Source organism: Coregonus lavaretus, assembly GCF_964263955.1.
Source record: "Coregonus lavaretus genome assembly, chromosome: 7".
Classification (NCBI taxonomy): Eukaryota; Metazoa; Chordata; class Actinopteri; order Salmoniformes; family Salmonidae; genus Coregonus; species Coregonus lavaretus.
This window is the reverse complement of record NC_139994.1, coordinates 57,683,603-57,696,005: the sequence shown is the minus strand read 5'-3', so window position 1 is coordinate 57,696,005 and position 12,403 is coordinate 57,683,603. Positions and strand designations below refer to the sequence as shown.

Genomic DNA, 12,403 nt, shown 5'->3' with positions numbered 1-12,403 from the left:
AGATGAACATATCTGAATTTGTCCAATAGAAACTCTTGTTTGCAACTGTTGGCCTAATGATTACACCCCAGATCAGCTAGATGCAGGCAAGAGTGTGCAAGGTGGTATTAAATGTGTCACTGTCTGTCACCTTGATTACTCACATTTTTCTCTCGACCTGTGCGCCTACATTGTAAACTTTAATTCATAGACTAGGTTGTAGCAACTTCATGATGGGGATGGGGGTTTCGGTTAAGTCAGTCCCCACAGGGGAAAGGCGAAGGGATGTCGTCGTCTAGTTAGTCCTCATGGGTATTTGGCATGGGGACAAGTTCGGGGCAACTCTCAGAGGGGCAAAAATAGACTTTCTGGAGGGAAAAAGACAGAGACAGTGTGGATTGGTGTGTTTATGTACAAACTGTTACAGAGACTGAGTGGGTGAGAGGAGAGAGAGTTATGTGTTCCGCTGTATAAAAATAAACAGAAATATTATAACACATTGGTGTCATCTAATCCAATTTAGCTTCCATAGGCCGATCTATCCATCCTTTGAACCACCCACATCTTCCTACTAGAGAGAGTTGTGGCCCGCTGTATAAAAATGCAATGAAATAAATCTAAAATACTGATGCTAAGTAATCCTAGCATTTATATCTATATGCATCTTTTATCCACCCACCCATGTGTGCTGTGCCTTTGGGGGGATTAGAATGTTAGATGCAGTTCTCAGGTCAGTTTTCCTTTAATAGCCTCCTATAGGGAATGGGGAGGGTAAACTGATCCTAGATCTTTCATTTTAGGGGCAACATCCACCTCAAGCGCCTCTGGAAATACCATGACCACATACCATGTGCTGTACTTTATAGCACACACCACAGGACTTGCTGCTTTACTCAACAGAAAGCAACTAGGTCACACAATAGAATACTACATTAGTCCTGTGTGGCTCAGTTGGTAGAGCATGGTGCTTGCAACAGCAGGGTTGTAAATTTGATTCCCACTGGGGCAAGATATGAAAAAGTATGTATGCAGTAGTGTAAGTCGCTTTGGATAAAATAATCTGCTAAAAGGCAAACATTATACAGTGAGGGAAAAAAGTATTTGACCCCTGCTGATTTTGTACGTTCGCCCACTGACAAAGAAATTATCAGTCTATAATTTTAATGGTAGGTTTATTTGAACAGTGAGAGACAGAATAACAACAAAAAAATCCAGAAAAACGCATGTCAAAAATGTTATAAATTGATTTGCATTTTAATGAGGTGTATAAGTATTTCACCCCCTCTCAATCAGAAAGATTTCTGGCTCCCAGGTGTCTTATATACAGGTAACGAGCTGAGATTAGGAGCACACACTTAAAGGGAGTGCTCCTAATCTCAGCTTGTTACCTGTATAAAAGACACCTGTCCACAGAAGCAATCAATCAATCAGATTCCAAACTCGCCACCATGGCCAAGACCAAAGAGCTCTCCAAGGATGTCAGGGAGAAGATTGTAGACCTACACAAGGCTGGAATGGGCTAAAAGACCATCGCCAAGCAGCTTGGTGAGAAGGTGACAACAGTTGGTGCGATTATTCGCAAATGGAAGAAACATAAATGAACTGTCAATCTCCCTCGGCCTGGGGCTCCATGCAAGATCTCACCTCGTGGAGTTGCAATGATCATGAGAACGGTGAGGAATCAGCCCAGAACTACACGGGAGGATCTTGTCAATGATCTCAAGGCAGCTGGGACCATAGTCACCAAGAAAACAATTGGTAACACTCTACGCCGTGAAGGACTGAAATCCTGCAGCGCCCACAAGGTCCCCCTGCTCAAGAAAGCACATGTACCGTCAAATCTTGGGTGAGAACCTCCTTCCCTCAGCCAGGGCATTGAAAATGGGTCGTGGATGGGTATTCCAGCATGACAATGACACAAAACACACGGCCAAGGCAACAAAGGAGTGGCTCAAGAAGAAGCACATTAAGGTCCTGGAGTGGCCTAGCCAGTCTCCAGACCTTAATCCCATAGAAAATCTGTGGAGGGAGCTGAAGGTTCGAGTTGCCAAACGTCAGCCTCGAAACCTTAATGACTTGGAGAAGATCTGCAAAGAGGAGTGGGACAAAATCCCTCCTGAGATGTGTGCAAACCTGGTGGCCAACTACAAGAAACGTCTGACCTCTGTGATTGCCAACAAGGGTTTTGCCACCTCTGTTTTGCAGAGGGGTCAAATACTTATTTCCCTCATTAAAATGCAAATCAATGTATAACATTTTTGACATGCGTTTTTCTGGATTTTTTTGTTGTTATTCTGTCTCTCACTGTTCAAATAAACCTACCATTAAAATTATAGACTGATAATTTCTTTGTCAGTGGGCAAACATACAAAATCAGCAGGGGATCAAATACTTTTTCCCTCACTGTATAAACCTACGTCCTAGATTTCAATCCATTGATATGTGTCGATAAGTTATTGAAATATCTCACGAGGGAGAAAAGTTCGTGTTTGGTTTGCCAAAGCAAAGCCCTAGCTAGCAAAGCTCTCACAATAGCGTCAGAGAGGAACTTGTCTCACAACGATCTGTGTTTATTCTATCCATGGTGCTAAGGAGACAGGACCTTGGCATCGTTTCTCAACGTTCTCTGCCAACACAAGGCCAAAGATACCAACAAACGCATTCATTCCCTGCTGAAGAATTCCCTATTGAAGAACCGCATTCTCTAAGCACGCTAGTTCTAACATGACACCGCCTCTTACTCACGCCGCACGATACAGACACAGGCGTGAGGTTAAAGACTAAAATATATATAGTTTTAAAGCGTGTACTAGATTCTCTCTCCGACATGTTCAAACCGTTTCCTTTCATGATAAACGGTGTCCTAGTTCCATGGTTTTCCTTCACTGAGTAACTTCCACACCCTTGGCAGGAGATGTATCGCAAACGAAGCTGTATGAAGGAATGGATTAAAAGTAGAAAGAAAGAAACGAAGGAAGGAAGGAAGGAAGGAAGGAAGGAAGGAAGGAAGGAAGGAAGGAAGGAAGGAAGGAAGGAAGGAAGGAAGGAAGGAAGGAAGGAAGGAAGGAAAATAGCGTGGGTGTGTAGATCGCCTTGGAGGTGAATCATCCTGCTTTATTCCCAGAGCCTGCCTATATCCCAGATAGGAGGAGGCTATTCAACACAACCAGATAGATGGGACAACACAGCGCTGACTGTTGCCAACTAATTCGATACATCTTCTTTCCCACCGGGCAGTTAGCTAAATGTTGACAGAATGATGTCATGATTTTGGTGTCACTGTGATGACATCATTAAGTTTTGAGCTGGATGTACAATAACCAACCAATCACATGGTCAGTGTGCGAGTACACTATACTGTATTCTGACCTGGGTTGGTCAGACACCGCTTTCCTTCTGTGGTCACGAGGCGGTCGAAAATCCAAGTCAGCAACCGCTGTCGCATCTGGCTGTTTGGTCACAGAGTTTCCATCCTCTGAGTTCTGCAGCTAACTTAATCTGGAGTCCAATGCAGCGAGCCATTTTTCCAGTCCGTGGGCAGAGAGGCAGCTTATTTAATGCAATGAAACCTCTGCAGAAGGAGAAAAAAGCGCACCACTGTGGAGAGGCATTTAGGAAATATCAGGCCACTTGCTCTTCACATCCCATAATGCTGTGCCTGAGGACACATTTCGTGAGAGCAACTGTCCACCCACACGCCGACGCTCGTGCCCTGTGACGTCTGCGAGATAAAAGCGTGTCGTGATCTTCCCCCAAGAACACACCATTTCTGCACAGCCTTTCAAGTCACAGCATCAGCATCATAATGTGCCAAGCATAATCCAGATGTATACATACGGTGTATTTCTTTATATATGACTCTGGCTGATCCCATACATTTAGATTAGAATAAAACTTCTAGACCAAGCCTAGGCTACATGTTTCTACAGGTTGCTTTAAATCAAAAATAGACCAGAGAGAACATATACCAAAAACAGATGTGCCACCACTGCCCATAGTAATGGTAACAAAGGTTCCTTTAAGACAAAAACATAACTGACTGTCTAACAGCAGGGGGTGAATCAGTGCACAGTAAACGGAGCGGGGCAGAGCAAAACCACACGCAACCACAAGTTCAACCTCAACTCAAGCTGCTATGGGCAACCCTAAAAATAAAAAAATTCTCCATGTCGTTTGGGTCCTTTACACCAAAACTCTGCTGCACTCCTCCAAACGACACTAATTCATTTGAAATGTGTCACTAGCCAAGGGACACCAAACACAGCACCGCTCAGTCAACAGTTCATAATGAACGCTTGATGAGAGTCGACGATGAGAAAGACCGCTCATCACTTCACAAAACCCTTTTAGTATGATGCCTGATTTAAATTCAATTTGTGTCCCCGGTCTCAGTATTCAGGAAGCGGGACAGTATCTCTGTATAGAACTGCACAGTGTGTCACATAGCCATACACATGCAAGCTCTGTTAGAGGCTGGAGCTGACCAAAACATTCCTCTGAAGGAGCACACAAGCTAACCACTGTGAGGCACTTAAACACTCAAATATGAGCAACAAAGAGCCCAAAGAAGGCACGAAAACTGTCAGGGAGATGCAGGAAGACACCACAGCACAGAGATGGCAGCATTCCTGTTCAATAAGCACTATGAAAGCAAAAAGAGAGAGAGCGAGAGAGAGAGAGAGAGAGCGAGAGCGAGAGACGCTGGATGAGTTTGATGAGAAGACTTACAGAGTTGAGAGTTAAAGTTTGCTCCATGTATGGCGCTGTGTGCAGCTTGTGTTTGGTTTGTCTTCAGTGCTGCTGCAGCTCCACACGCCCAGTGTGTGGAAACAAGTCCATTCGTCAGCGCGCTCCGCGTGTGTGTTGTGTGTGTGTTTGCAGCCAGGGAGAGCTCAGCTCAGGCGGAGAACGGCAGTCCAAGATCCTGACAGCTACTGAGAGTTCAAACACTCCCTCTCCCTGCTGCTACTGCGCCTTGCTTTCTCTCGCCCTCCCTTTCCCTCCCTCCCTCTCTCTCTCACTCCCTACCTACCTCTCTCCCTCCCTCCCTCCCTTTCCCTCCCTCCCTCTCTCTCTCACTCCCTACCTACCTCTCTCCCTCCCACTCTTTCCCTCCCTCCCTCTCTCTCTCACTCCCTACCTACCTCTCTCCCTCCCACTCTTTCCCTCCCTCCCTCTCTCTCTCACTCCCTACCTACCTCTCTCCCTCCCACTCTTTCCCTCCCTCCCTCTCTCTCTCACTCCCTACCTACCTCTCTCCCTCCCACTCTTTCCCTCCCTCCCTCTCTCTCTCACTCCCTACCTACCTCTCTCCCTCCCACTCTTTCCCTCCCTCCCTCTCTCTCTCACTCCCTACCTACCTCTCTCCCTCCCTCCCTCCCTTTCCCTCCCTCCCTCTCTCTCTCACTCCCTACCTACCTCTCTCCCTCCCACTCTTTCCCTCCCTCCCTCTCTCTCTCACTCCCTACCTACCTCTCTCCCTCCCACTCTTTCCCTCCCTCCCTCTCTCTCTCACTCCCTACCTACCTCTCTCCCTCCCACTCTTTCCCTCCCTCCCTCTCTCTCTCACTCCCTACCTACCTCTCTCCCTCCCACTCTTTCCCTCCCTCCCTCTCTCTCTCACTCCCTACCTACCTCTCTCCCTCCCACTCTTTCCCTCCCTCCCTCTCTCTCTCACTCCCTACCTACCTCTCTCCCTCCCTCCCTCTCTTTCCCTCCCTCCCTCTCTCACTCCCTACCTACCTCTCTTTCCCTCCCTCCCTCTCTCAATCCCTACCTACCTACCTCTCTCCCTCCCTCCCTCTCTTTCCCTCCCTCCCTCCCTCCCTCTTTCCCTCCCACCCTCCCTCTCTCACTCCCTACCTACCTCTCTCCCTCCCTCTCTTTCCCTCCCTCTCTCACTCCCTACCTACCTCTCTCCCTCCCTCTCTTTCCCTCCCTCTCTCACTCCCTACCTACCTCTCTCACTCCCTCTCTTTCCTTCCCTCCCTCTCTCACTCACTACCTACCTCTCTCTCCCTCTCTTCCCCTCCCTCCCTCTCTCACGCCCTACCTACCTCTCTTTCCCTCCCTCCCTCTCTCACTCCCTACCTACCTCTCTTCCCTCCCTCTCTCACTCCCTACCTACCTCTCTTCCCTCCCTCTCTCACTCCCTACTTACCTCTCTCCCTCCCTCTCTTCATCTCTCCCTCCCTCTCTTTCCCTCTCTCCCTCCCTCTCTCTCTTTCCCTCCCTCTCTCTCTTTCCCTCCCTCCCTCTCTCACTCCCTACCTACCTCTCTCCCTCCCTCCCGCCCTCTCCCTCCCTCTCTTTCCCTCTCTCTCCCTCCCTCTCTTTCCCTCTCTCTCTCCCTTCCTCGCTTTCCCTCCCTCCCTCTCTTTCCCTCCCTCTCCATCTCTTTTTCTCTCCCTCTGTCTTCATTCCTCCTCACAGTTCCTGCTATGCCCACAGAGTGGATCTCTTAGCCTCAGGTAGGCAAACAGAGCTGTGTTATCCAGCCTATGATATGTGACGGAACGCAAAACCTTAGACTCACGCCTTAAACTCGTGTCAATGTCATAACTAACAAAATTGCATACACTCACAAGCATTCCTTCACACCATTTGTAATGCATTCGTACACATAGACCACAGAAACTCACAGAGACTCCAAACACACACATACTTATCATTCAGTGTGCAAAGCGTCTGATTTGAGTCGGAAATTAAAGCCTGAGATGAGGAAGGAATTGGCGTGCGAGGGGGGAGGGGCGGCTGGGCTTTGACAAGTGTGCTGAAAAATGAATAGAAGAGATACAAAGTGGCTTCAACATCCCCAAACAACAAAGCCCCAGCGTGCAGCGAAACGCTCCTATCGCACAATCTCCACACACACACAAAATACATCAATCACTGATCATCAAAGCTCCTCTGCTGAGACCAAACGGCAACCAGGACGATCGAAACAGACAGAAAACAGCAGATTAGGCTAGCCGACAGGACAGACTGGGGTAGCTACATGTCAGAGGCTCTGTGAGGTAAAATATAACAGTGTTTACTGATTCCTGACCCGTTGCCGCAGCTCTGACGCACACGACTAACCACGGAAAAGGCAACAGGGCCGCCGCATGTGCGTATCCCTCTCAGCTTCCGTAGCATCAAACGGTGAGAGGTTATCTACAAGCAGGGGTCTCGCCACAACGCCGCTGGAAGGGTCTCCCAGGGGCCCATGGTGTCCGCTCATGTCCAGATGTGGGCAGTGACTGGTGGCGGCTTATCACATTTTGGATTCACACAGCGTGAGAAATGGGCTCAATAACATCCTAAGGAGTCGAGGACAGGTCTGAGGAGTCAGGTGCGTAGGAAAAGCTCTCAAAACAAAACACCTTCCAATCCCTGTATATTGGGATATTCCAATTTGATGCACCTTAGTAAACAAACATGTGTATTCACCTTTGCTTCTGAGATACAATGACACTTGCTATTTATATGGTGAGGAACAACATAGGGAATCTTTCGTGTTGGGCATAAAACCCCTTTGATGTAGCTTGCACAACATGCACCAGTTTGTCATTCCATATCTTAACAGTATGTCTGCCAAACGGCTCTACATTTTAGTAATTTAGCAGATGCTCTTATCCACAGCGACTTACAGTAGTGAGTGCATACATTTTCATACTTTATTCCCGTACTGGTCCCATGTGGGAATCAAACCCACAACCCTGGCGTTGCAAGCGCCATGCTCTACCAACTGAGCCACCTGGGACCCTGTTGCTGTAATGTTTCATCTTCTCTAGATACTACAGTAGCTGATCATGTTACCAGGTAGGATAATAGATGTAGAGGGTCCATTAGAGGGTGTGATATTAGGGGGCTTATGACACTGAATCAACGGTACACGGAATCCGAAGAAAATTACCAGCCGAACCTCTGCATTTAGAGGACTTATTATCATGGTTTATAATCATATTCCTTATTTACATTTTTAGTCATTTAGCAGACGCTCTTATCCAGAGCAACTTACAGTTTGTGAGTGGATACATTATTTTTAATTTTTCATACCAGCCCCCCGTGGGAATCGAACCCACAACTCTAGTGGCACAGCTAGCACTGCGATGCAGTGCCTTAGACCACTGTGCCACTATGTTAAATCTGCCAGCACACAGCCTTGAGGAGTGGCTCATTGATCTTTGACTGATGATCATGTGAAGCTGCTTTAGCATAGTTAAACTAGACTGAATGCCGTTCTCCGGTGAAACAATGGTGTCTGGTTTAGTCAGGCTGGTGACGCTGAGCCCTTGGGGTGATGAGCCCTTGAAGTGGAAACCAGGGGTGGGCGATAGCCATAGGTGAGGTTCTAATTGCCTTTGGCCGCCATTAGAAGAAAACCTCAAACATAGTAATTACCTGAAATGTATACCATGACTTAAAGCCGCATGGGTAAATTGCACTCATTTCGTCATGGTTTCAGGGTGGCTGAAATGGTGACTGCACAATGAAAAATGTGCAACTACGCCACTTTTAAGTTCTTATCAGACCACAGACGTGCTTACACAACAACTGTTTTGTAGCAACAAAAAACTCCCAGAGGACCAGCAATTCCTAAGAAACCCTTAAAAGGTCCAATGCAGCTCTTTTTATCTCAATATCAAATCATTTCAGAGAAACAATTAGTACCTTACTGTGATTATTTTACATTTAAATGGTCAAAAATAAACAAAAATAGCTTCTTAGCAAAGAGCAATTTCTCAAACAAGAATTTTGCTAGGACTGTCTGGGAGTGGTCTGAGTGGGGAAGGGAAAACTGAAAACTAGCAAAGAGGTTTGGAACTGTTGCTTTTTGGTCTAACTAATTTTGCCAAAACTCCATCCCACCAAAACAGGCAAAAATTTCAGCCATTCTTTTCAAACAGCTCTTACACTAAAAGGGCATGATCATACTTTTCGCAATTTCACAGTATTATTCCAACCTCATAGTATGGCAAAATATATAAAACAAAGGAAAATCATGTTTCTGACTTCACTGGGCCTTTAATTATGAACTCCACCAATGAACTCCACCAGCCATCTGTTGACCAAAATACAATTTGGCTGGTGGAATACACCCAAGCCTTAGTGTTCCAGGAAACACTTGAGGGAATCCTACTACTCTTACTTACTTGCTGTTCCCAATTTGAACTGGGGATTCCCATTCAGTCTGTTTTGGCCACCCAAATATAGCCTTTTGTTTTGCTAAGCCAAAACTATTTCTGAGAGAATTACAGTTTGCGTCATAGAGAGGATCAAACAGTAGGATGAGCTACTACCCTGAAAGCCCAATTATAAAAGAGACATCAAAATGAGCTAGGCCTAGTTATTATTTAATTCAATACAAGCTGACCTTAGAAAGCCCAATGTTAATTTCTCTCTATAATAGTCCTACATGTCAAGTGAAATGCTCTTGATGACAAAGTATTCCTGGTATTGCAATGTTTTATATCTATAAATGTAATTTATGTGAAGCCCGGGGTAAATTTCCTCGTCGTGTGGACAATAACATTTTGTGTTCAATTTATTGTATTGGAGCTATAAATAGTTCATTATTAGGTAGCAGGCTTTTCTTTGTGTAGGCCTATAGCAGACCTTTTTTGTTTTGTTCCTATTATAGTTGTATAATTCAGTTGTTTACATCCAGCATGTACAGTCAGCAGGCTCTGTAGACAGAGATCATAGCTAATGCTAACGTACAGTATGAAAGCTGGAGCTCGTTTTATTGACCTCATGGACACTTGCAACACGTCAAACACCCCATCTCTCTCCATAGCCGTCACAGTAGCTGTTGTACTTGACTCTTGTTGAGATGGCCTAAACCAATGACATCGCTGGAGCATAAGAAAATGGTGTAGTGGAGTAAATCTATATATAGAGTTCCTGGTTCAGGGTTCACACACTGACTGACAATACCATTATCTTCTCTTCACTCCTCTGCAGTGCCAGTGACTCAAAAATCCCTCAGACAGAATGAGCAGAAACCGTTAAGTCATAACATCCTATTGCTGTGTGGTAGGAATGAACAGCCATGTTGAGGTAAAAGTGATTCAGACAGAAGGCTTTGAAGTTGAGTCGTCCGCCCACTCCTTCGATGACAAACACAAAAGAGAGCAAAACAAAATGTCAAAACCAATTAGGTCAGACATAAGAAATGTGTTTTACATTGTGTGAAGCTGTTCTGTACAGGTTTATGTTCCAGAGAGACTTGTTGAAAACCCTATAGAACTTAAACAGAGAACCAGATGCCTCAAGTTTATGACACTACTGTTTAGTGTGGGGGTGAGTGACAGCGCATGTGTGTGTGCAGTGTGTGTGTGTGTGTGTGTGTGTGTGTGTGTGTGTGTGTGTGTGTGTGTGTGTGTGAGTGTGTGTGTGTGTGTGTGTGTGTGTGTGAAAGAGAAAGCAGGGGGCTGTAGAATCCCTGAGCAATGCTAATAGGGGAGAAATGTTGGCACGTCATTCAGTAGCACTGCTCGTTAGCAAGGCCACACCAACAGGGCCCATGCCTCTGGCCCACACAAAAACCCCTTTGTGAGCCACCCTCGCCGCAAGTGTGGCACCAAATATGAGAGTTCAAGGCAAATGGAAATGAAAGGTTAAAAAAGAGATGAAACTGGAGCAGAAGTGGGGAGGGAGGTTGGGCTGAATGTCCAAATTAGTCAAGCTGACCAACTCCTCCGCATATAAGCGAGCGGCATGCTTTAAAAATGCAGTTCCCATAAAAGATGGGTACACAGCGCTACAGGGCCATTTTACAATGCTATAATAGAAAGGCTTTGTTACGATAAGTCAGAAAAGAGTTGTATTGAATTAAGTTGATTGAACAACAGATATTTTACTCTAATTCAAAGAACTCCAATTACAGAAACACAAATGGGTTAATACCGGGCAACCCGAGTAAAGACTGTACTGGACATGGGGCCTACCTCCAGGTCGTCCAGTGAACGTGCCAGGCTGAGCCTCTTGGAGTGTCCAAAGGAGCGACGGACAGAGGAGCGGCCGGCACCAATGCCCCAGAACTTGGAGCCCTGTCATGGGGAGAAGAGAGAACATTAACCTTTTACTGCAGTGGGCTAAATCAGGGTCACACAGAGTATTTCTTGATAGTCTTAAACAAATCTACTTTGAAACAAAGGTATACACCTCACACACATGGTTATGGGCTTAAAAAGAAGAGTACCATATCAGATATAGAGTTGAAATGTATTCAATTTAGAGTTTCCCAATATTATACTTTATATATATCACGTAAGACTGAAATATAACAAAACTATTTGACATAGAAACACTGCATTTCCGGTGTTTTTAATTTTAATTTAATTAATTACGAAATTATGAAATATATGAATAACATTCCACCCATGAGGCCACTAGGTTATTTGACTGCAGGAAAGGGCTACTGACTGTCTGCCCAAACATCACACTACTACATGCACCACTGATCCTATCATGGTTCTTGTCATACTTAGCTATGGGTCATGAGCCTACATAACACCATCATAAACATGACATAACACCTTTGACATGATGTAAGCATTAGGGATCAGTACTGTAAACTTGTCAATGGTGACCATCCCTTTGTCTGGAATACACTTCCATACAAAATAGGCATATCCTTATACACTGTACAAGCTTGCAGTTTTGGAGAGATTTGTGTGGAGTGATAAGGAACTATCTCACTGGGCAATTAAACCAAGATGATGTAAACCAACCAAGATGATGACAGATGTTCTTCCTGCCTTGACCTTCAGGCCATGTGGCGTGTCCTTAAATAAACAGGGGTCCTGACATGCAACTCCCTTCCTGCCCGACAACATAACTGTGATTGGCCCACAGATTGTACAAAAATAACGGATTGGCCACACACACACGACAGTGAGCCCCATGTGAAACATGGTCAACCCATTAGTCTCAGTTCTGCACAATGTTGACGATTTCACAGACACCAGTTGGGCTGAGGTAGTGAAGAAATGTACCTTTACCTACTTTACCTCAAAAGCCTCCATCAAACTAAACTCCTCCCCTTTCACCTGCACCTTAATCTCACCGTTTCACTGCTACACAAAAGGAGCATGAGAAACACATTTTACCAGCAGCCCCGCTATTGTAATAATGGGTGAAAGCCCAGCCTAATGTCTGAGCTGGAATAAAGAATTGCCGGTAATTACCATGGTATCACATGGGCTCTACCCTGTAATTTGCCTTAGCTTCCTGTGCAAAATTGTCTTCTTTTCAGAACAGAGGACATTTCAGACAGACACATTATTCATCAAGGCATATGCACACAGGATAATAACTTTCTCTTGGATAAACAGCGAGAGACAAACACAATGATAAACAGCGCACATATTTTCCCCTATCATCTGACTCGGGTAATCTGCTCTCTGTACCGGAAAGAAGAAAAGTGGAAATAAAA

At 45.4% G+C, this 12,403-nt stretch overlaps 1 protein-coding gene across 1 annotated transcript in view; it reads right to left on the bottom strand.

The window, feature by feature from the left end:
- The window catches only part of LOC311132690 (regulator of G-protein signaling 12-like), a gene marked incomplete at its 3' end in the record, with an annotated part of 70,225 nt that overhangs the window by 49,801 nt on the left and 8,021 nt on the right, over positions 1-12,403 (bottom strand). The window contains exon 2 of the mRNA XM_084165958.1: positions 10,914-11,015. Coding sequence (XP_084022084.1) covers positions 10,914-11,015 — 102 coding nt within the window. The remainder of the gene's footprint in view (positions 1-10,913; positions 11,016-12,403) is intronic.